Source organism: Micromonas pusilla (assembly GCF_000151265.4).
Source record: "Micromonas pusilla CCMP1545 genomic scaffold MICPUCscaffold_13, whole genome shotgun sequence".
NCBI lineage: Eukaryota > Viridiplantae > Chlorophyta > Mamiellophyceae > Mamiellales > Mamiellaceae > Micromonas > Micromonas pusilla.
The window spans coordinates 551,904-558,600 of NW_003315894.1; the positions used below are offsets into that span (position 1 = coordinate 551,904).

A 6,697-nucleotide genomic window follows, 5' to 3' on the forward strand; every position below is an offset into this window, starting at 1 on the left:
GACCGATCCTCACGCCGAAATGGGTGCGTCTCTCCGCTTGACGCCTCTCCGCGACCCGCGCGCGAGCGCGCGCGCGACGCCGTTCCCCGCGCGGTCAACCCCGCGCGATTGTCGACGCGTCCCTCCGTTCCCCGAAATGTTTTTCTTTGGTAACCTTATTTTTTTCTCGCGGCGGTCTCGCACCGGCGACGCCGCCCCGCGCGCCCGCGCGAACGCGCGACTCAACCCCATCCCCACCACGCTCGCGACCCCTCCCTCCACCCCAGATCGCGTGCATCCTGTTCGCGCTCGGGGCGCTGTTCATCCCCCTAGGGGTGATTTGCTACGTCGCGAGCGACGGCGTCGTGGAAGTGAGCGCTCGATACGACGACGTCGCGAGCTGTACGTCGGGGTTCTTCTCCTCGGACGTCGAGCTCGCGACGTCGCAGCAGACGTTGGGCGCGGGGACGACGTGCACGGTGACGCTGACCGCGCCCGCGAAGATGACCGCGCCGATATACGTATACTACGAGCTCGAGAACTTTTACGCGAACCATCGTCGGTACGTAAACTCGAGGAGCGACGAGCAGATGAGCGGCGACGCTCGCGTCGACGACTTTTGCAAGCCGCAACTCTACGACGCGTCCGGGGATGAGATCACGCCGTGCGGGCTCGTCGCGTGGTCGTACTTCAACGACACGTTCGCGCTGACGGACGGCAGCGGCGCCGCGATCGCGGTGTCGGAGACGGACATCGCGTGGGACGCGGACGTGGACCTGAGGTTCGGCGAGGTGCGTTCTATCTCGCACTGGTCCCCATACGACCGCGTCGGCGTGGTGAACGCCGATCCTTAAGGACTTTTCCCGGCGCATCTCTCCGCCCACACCTCGCTTTCAATCCCCGCCCTCGAAGCCTTTCAACTCCACCTGACGCCTTTCAACTCCACACCTCAGAACGTCGCGCCGGCGAATTTCAACGACGACGTCGCGACGCGCGGCGGCTCCGGACTGACGGCGGCTTCCTTAGATAAGGACGAACACTTCATCGTGTGGATGCGCACGGCGGCGCTGAGCACGTTCCGCAAGCTCTGGGGGCGGATAACGACGGACATCGCGAGCGGGGAGACTATCACGGTGACGATCGCGAATCGATTCAACTCGTACAAGTACGGCGGCGAGAAGAGGATCGTGCTGTCGACGACGAGCTGGCTCGGGGGGAAGAACATGTTTTTGGGCGGCGCGTACCTGGGGATCGGGTGCGGGTGCTGGGTCGCGAGTTTCGTGTTCGCGTACTTTCATCTGCACCCGCCGCGGAGGCGCGGGGACGCGGTGGAGTTGTCCTGGAACAAGGGGTGAGGAGGAGGAGGAGGAGGAGAGGAGGCCCCGCGGGCGTTCAATGAATGGTATTATTGTATTTCGAAGAAGAGACCGCAGTCATCGGTCATCAGCAGTCTCGCGCGCGGAATCCTACTCCCCGGCGCCCTCTTCTCGTCCGTCCGCGCGCCGCCGCCCGCCACAACCGCGCGCGCGTCCACGCGCCGGCGTCGAACTCGCGTCGCGCGCGTTCGAACCCGCACACGCGCGGCGTTCCCCGCGAGCGTCGGACGACCGCGCGCGCGCGAGGCGTCCGTCGCGTCTGCGACCCTTCGCTCGCGTCTCGTTTTCCCCCTCCCCCCGCGGAAGGGAGACCGCCGCGCGCGAGCGGAGGCGCGGCGCCGTGCCCACCCGCGTCGCGGGCGAACAGCGCTCGCGCGGACGCGCCGTCGAGATGGACGAAGAAGAGGAAGAGGTCCAGGTCGAGGACCCGACGCAGGCGCGCGCGCTCCCGAGCGGCGACGACCGCGATCGTGGTCGTCGCGGCGGATGCCCGGTTTAGGCTTCTTCGTTCGCTCGCTCGCTCGGAAATCGCTCGATCGATCGTCCTCGCGTCGCGCCCCCTCGACGCTGACGCGTCGTCGTCCGTCTCGTCCACCCCGCGCGTCCCCTCCCGCCAGGCGATCTTCGTCGCGGACGACGTGAACGAGATCATCAAAGAGTCCATCGACGCGGTGTTACAGAACGCGGCGTACTCGCACGCGAAGGTTGGTCAGTGGACGAGCAGCGCGGTGGAGACGACGCTGCGACGACTCACCGCGCTGAAGAAGCCGTTCAAGTACGTGGTGACGTGCGTCATCATGCAGAAGAACGGCGCGGGGTTGCACACGGCGTCGTCGTGCTACTGGGATAACGAGACCGACGGTGCGTCGTCGCTTCGGGTCGCGAACGCGTCGTCGTCGTTCGTCGCGCGCGCGGCGGACGCGCGCGGCGGCGGCGGCGACGTTTTGGATTCGTTTTTGGATTCCCCCGTCCCCGTCCCCGCGTTGACGTTCGCTCCTCCGCTCTGGTATTCTCTCGTTTGTCGCCGCACAGGGAGCCGCACGGTGCGGTGGGAGAACAAGTCGATGTACTGCATAGTCACCGTGTTCGGACTCGCGGTGTAGTCTCGGCGACGACGTGTAAAATCCCATACGTACCTGTAGAACGCTCGGCGACAGACGCGCTCGTCATCTCACCAAACCTCGTCGCTCTCGCCCTCGACCCTCACGACTCGCCGCGCGCCGGGGCGCGGGCACGATGTCGCGCGCGATATCGCGCGCGCTGCGCGCGCTCGCCGCCGCGGCGTCGCCCCCCCCGCGCGTCCTCGCGACTCAGGACGTCGTCGCCGTCGCGTCGCGTCTTCGTCGTCGTCGTCGTTGTCATCGAACCGTCGCAGGGTCGGCGTCGCGATCGCGCGGGCTCTCCACCGCGCGCGACGACGACGACGACGAGACGTCCGCCGCTCCCGTCCCCGTGCTCATCGTCGGCGGCGGCCCCGTCGGGCTGACGCTGTCGTACCTCCTCTCGCGAGCGGGCGTGGACAGCACGCTGATCGAGCGCCGCGCGGACGGAGCGACGACGCACCCGCAGGCGCACTTCGTGAACAACCGAACGATGGAGATCTTCCGTCACGTGAGCGGGCTCGAGCGCGTCGTGACGCGATCGCAGCCGCCGCTGAAGCACTGGAGGAAGTTTCTGTACAAGACGCAGATGGTGGGGGGGGTGGAGCTCGGCAGGGTGGATCACTTCGCGGGCGGCGGCGGCGGCGGGAGGGAGGGCGAGGGCGAGGGCGAGGGCGAGGAGGAGGAGGAGGAAAACCGCGACGCCGCGTCGCCGACGTCCGTCGCGCACTTCGGGCAGCACCGGCTCGAGCCGGAGCTTCTGGACCGCGCGATCGCGGCGCATCCGCGGGGGATCCGCGGGTTCGCGCACGGGACGGAGTGCGTCGGCGCGACGTGCGACGACGACGGGGTGACCGCGACGGTGCGCGACGCGACGTCGCCGCGGATGGCGGGAGCGAAGAAGAACGATGACGAGAAGAACGCTCAACGAGAGCGGACGCTGCGCGCGTCGTACCTCGTCGCCGCGGACGGCGCGTCGTCGCGGACGCGCGAGCGTCTCGGGGTCGGACTCAGAGGCACGCCGGAGATGCAGCACCTCGTGAACGTGCACTTCCGATCGAGGAAACTCGCGCGCGCGCTGCGAGAGGACGACGGCGGCGACGGCGCGGCGATGCTATACTTCGTGTTTAACCCCTCCGTCGTCGCCGTCGTCGTCGCGCACGACGTGCGCGGCGACGGCGAGTTCGTCGCTCAGGTGCCGTACTTCCCTCCGACGCAGAGCGCGGAGGAGGACTTCGGGATGGAGGCGTGCGTCGGGCTCGCGCGCGCGGCGGCGGGGGGCGCCGCGGCGGGCGAAAACGAAAACGAAAACGATTCGTTCGACGACGTCGACGTGAGAAGCGTCCGCGCGTGGACGATGTCCGCGGAAGTCGCGGACGAGTTCGTGGCTGGTCGCGGGCGCGCGTTCTTGTGCGGCGACGCCGCGCACAGGTTCCCGCCCGCGGGAGGGTTCGGGATGAACACGGGGATACAGGACGCGCATAACCTCGCGTGGAAACTCGCGGTCGCCGTCGCGAGCGCCGGCGACGGCGGCTCCGGCGCGCCGAGCGCGCGGAACCTTCTGCGAAGCTATCACGCGGAGCGCCGCCCGGTCGCGGTCGGGAACACGCGACTGAGCGTGAGCAACTTTCGCCAGGTGCTGAAGATACCGACGGCGTTGGGGTTGCCCCCCGACGCGGCGGCGGCGCTGACCGAGGCGACGGCCGCGTTGCCGTCGTTCGCGGCGAAGGCTGCGCTCAACGCTGGGCTGGCGTTGGGCCGGGCGCAGTGCGGTGATTTGTTGCTCACGGATAACGCGATAGGGAACGCGAGACGCGCGACGGTGAAGAGGATGTGCGAAGAAGGCGGCGGGAAGACGTTGCGGTTGCAGTTCCCCACGGAGGATCTGGGGTTCGTGTACGGACCGGGATCTGAACACGCGGCAACGGGTGATTGGGCGCGTCGTGACCGCGGCCAATCGGACGACGGCCTCGGCACCGCCGCGACGCTCGTGCCCCCCGGGACTTTAGTCGTCGGCGGACGGCTCCCGCACGCGTGGCTGTCGCTTCACCTCGGTCCGAACGACGACCGAAAATCGGCGAAACATATTTCCTCGTTGGACCTTCTCGAGCTGAGCGTCCTCGACGGCGCGATCGGCGGCGACGACGCGCACGCGGCGTGGGCGACGCAAGAGTTGCGGTCCACACCCGGGGTCGTGTTCACGCTGATCAAGACGCTGCGCGACGACGAGGAACCGCGTTCGCACTCGATGCGGTTGACGCTCGCGAACGATACGATTCAGCGCTTGAGAGACGCCGCGCCGGCGGGGGTGTCGATTCGACTCGCGATCGTCGCTCCCACGGCATCGATCGCGCGCGGGGTCGAAAGGTATTACTATGAGGGAGGTAAACGCCCGAGCGACGACCGTTTCGTGATCGCCGTGGACGAGAAAGGCGCGTGGACGCGAGCGGCAGGGGGCGCCGACGCGTTCGTTCGACCGGACGGTCACGTCGCGTGGATCGGAGCTCGCGCGGACGAGCGGTCCGACGACGACGGCGACGAGGGCGTGGACGCCGGGTCGGTCGAGGTCGTCGCCGCGCTGAGACGCGAGCTCGGGATGTATTAGATCGACGACGACGTGTTAGCAGCGCGTTTAATTAGTAGGTACGGTATCGTCGTCGTGAATTGTTTTGTTCACAACCGGGCGTAAATCGTCCCCCCCTCGTCGCGTCGCTCACACCTTCTTGACTATCTGCACGACGTCCTCGTCCTCCAAAATGTGCTCCTTCCCAACCTTCTGCGGCCGGTGCTTCACGCTCAACCCCCACACCAGCGCCTGCTTAAACGACCGCATGATCCCCTTATGTAAACGGTTACAGAAATCCTCCACGCTGCACGCCTTCCTCGGCAACACCACGGGGTCGTCGTAATCTGGGTTCACCCCTCGCGGCTTCGTGTACACGCGCACCAAGTCGAGGTAATCCCACACCGTCTCGAGAAGTCCATCGAGATTCCACTCCTTGTGCGCGCTCACCGGGACGTAGTGCTTCATCTTCGTCAGGAGGTCCAGCTCCTCCACGGTGATCTGATCGATCTTGTTGATGGCGTATATGCACGGGACGTAAATCCTCGACCCCTCGATCACGTCGATGAGCTCCTCGTCCGTGCTGTCCTCGTGCAGCTTCACGTCCGCGTGCTGGATCTTGTACTCGCTCAAGATGTTCTTCACCGTTTCCTCGTCGAGGAAGGTCGTCTCGCCGTTGTTGTTCGGCGTGAACGATATCCCGCCCTTGTCCTTCTTTCGAAACGTGATCTTCGGGGGCTCTCTGTTGAGGCGGATGCCGAAGCCCTCGAGCTCGTGCTCGATTAAACGCTTGTGCGTGAGCGGTTTCAGCGCGTCCAACACGATCACGATGACGTTGCACGTCCGCGCGGTGGAGATGACTTGGCGACCGCGGCCTTTGCCGTCCTTCGCGCCCTCGATGATCCCGGGAAGATCGAGGAGCTGTATCTTCGCGCCGCGGTAGCGAATCACCCCAGGGATGCACGTGAGCGTCGTGAACTCGTACGCGGCCACCTCGCTGAACGTCCCGGTGAGCTTATTCAGAAGCGTGGACTTCCCCACGGACGGGAACCCGACTAAACCGACGCGGCAGTCGCCCGTCTTCGTGACGTCGAAACCCTCGCCCTTCGGCCCGCCCTTGCTCGAGGGCTCGATGAGATCGCGCCGGAGCTTCGCGAGCTTCGCTTTCAGCGACCCCAAGTGCGCGGCCGTCGCCTTGTTCTTCTGCGTCCGGCTCATCTCGAGCTCGATGGACGCGATCTTCTCCATGATGTCCGACATGGCGAGCGAGGTCGGAGGAGGCGCTCGTCGCGGCGCGGCGCGGCTCTCTCTGCGACGCGAGACGGGACGCGACAGTTCAAAGAGTCTTGGTCGCGTTTTCACAGCCCGCCGCCATTCATAAGTTATTGAGCCGCGGTCGGTCAGCATCACAAAAAACGCAGTCGCCTCTCACCCTTCCCGCCGCCGCGCTCGGACGCTCGATATCCGCATCAGCCCGCTAAAATCCAGCGCGTCCGTCTTCCCTTCGTCCGCGCGCTCCCTCCGCGCCGTCGTCGCGGTCGCCCGCCCCGCGGCCTTCGCCTCGCGCCGGGTCGATCGGTCGGCGGCGCGGCGGGGGGGGGGGGCGGACGGGGGGAAGGCGGCGGCGCTGTTTTGCGGGGGGCTGCGGCGGTTGTGGGGCGGAGGGGGGCGGCGGGGGG

The 6,697-nt window shown here is 66.9% G+C and overlaps 4 protein-coding genes across 4 annotated transcripts; 3 read left to right on the forward strand and 1 right to left on the reverse strand.

The window, feature by feature from the left end:
* Positions 1-2: 2 nt before the first annotated feature.
* Positions 3-1,334, forward strand: MICPUCDRAFT_22033 (uncharacterized protein; the record flags this gene model as incomplete). The annotated part of the gene is made up of 3 exons (XM_003062826.1): positions 3-23; positions 267-770; positions 933-1,334. Coding segments are annotated over 3 exons (927 nt in total), but the record flags the coding sequence as incomplete, so codon positions are not given.
* Positions 1,335-1,378: 44 nt separating this feature from the next.
* MICPUCDRAFT_70830 (flagellar inner arm dynein light chain Tctex1) lies at positions 1,379-2,458 on the forward strand (the record flags this gene model as incomplete). The annotated part of the gene is made up of 3 exons (XM_003062827.1): positions 1,379-1,381; positions 1,970-2,220; positions 2,392-2,458. 3 exons carry the CDS (start codon positions 1,379-1,381, stop codon positions 2,456-2,458), a joined length of 321 nt encoding a protein of 106 aa, XP_003062873.1.
* Positions 2,459-2,591: 133 nt separating this feature from the next.
* MICPUCDRAFT_48712 (uncharacterized protein) lies at positions 2,592-5,147 on the forward strand (the record flags this gene model as incomplete). The annotated part of the gene is made up of 1 exon (XM_003062828.1): positions 2,592-5,147. The coding sequence occupies one exon, from the start codon at positions 2,592-2,594 to the stop codon at positions 5,058-5,060; it is 2,469 nt and encodes an 822-aa protein (XP_003062874.1). The 3' UTR covers positions 5,061-5,147.
* Positions 5,148-5,168: 21 nt separating this feature from the next.
* MICPUCDRAFT_21894 (uncharacterized protein) lies at positions 5,169-6,278 on the reverse strand (the record flags this gene model as incomplete). The annotated part of the gene is made up of 1 exon (XM_003063028.1): positions 5,169-6,278. The coding sequence occupies one exon, from the start codon at positions 6,276-6,278 to the stop codon at positions 5,169-5,171; it is 1,110 nt and encodes a 369-aa protein (XP_003063074.1).
* Between the last annotated feature and the right edge of the window lie 419 nt (positions 6,279-6,697).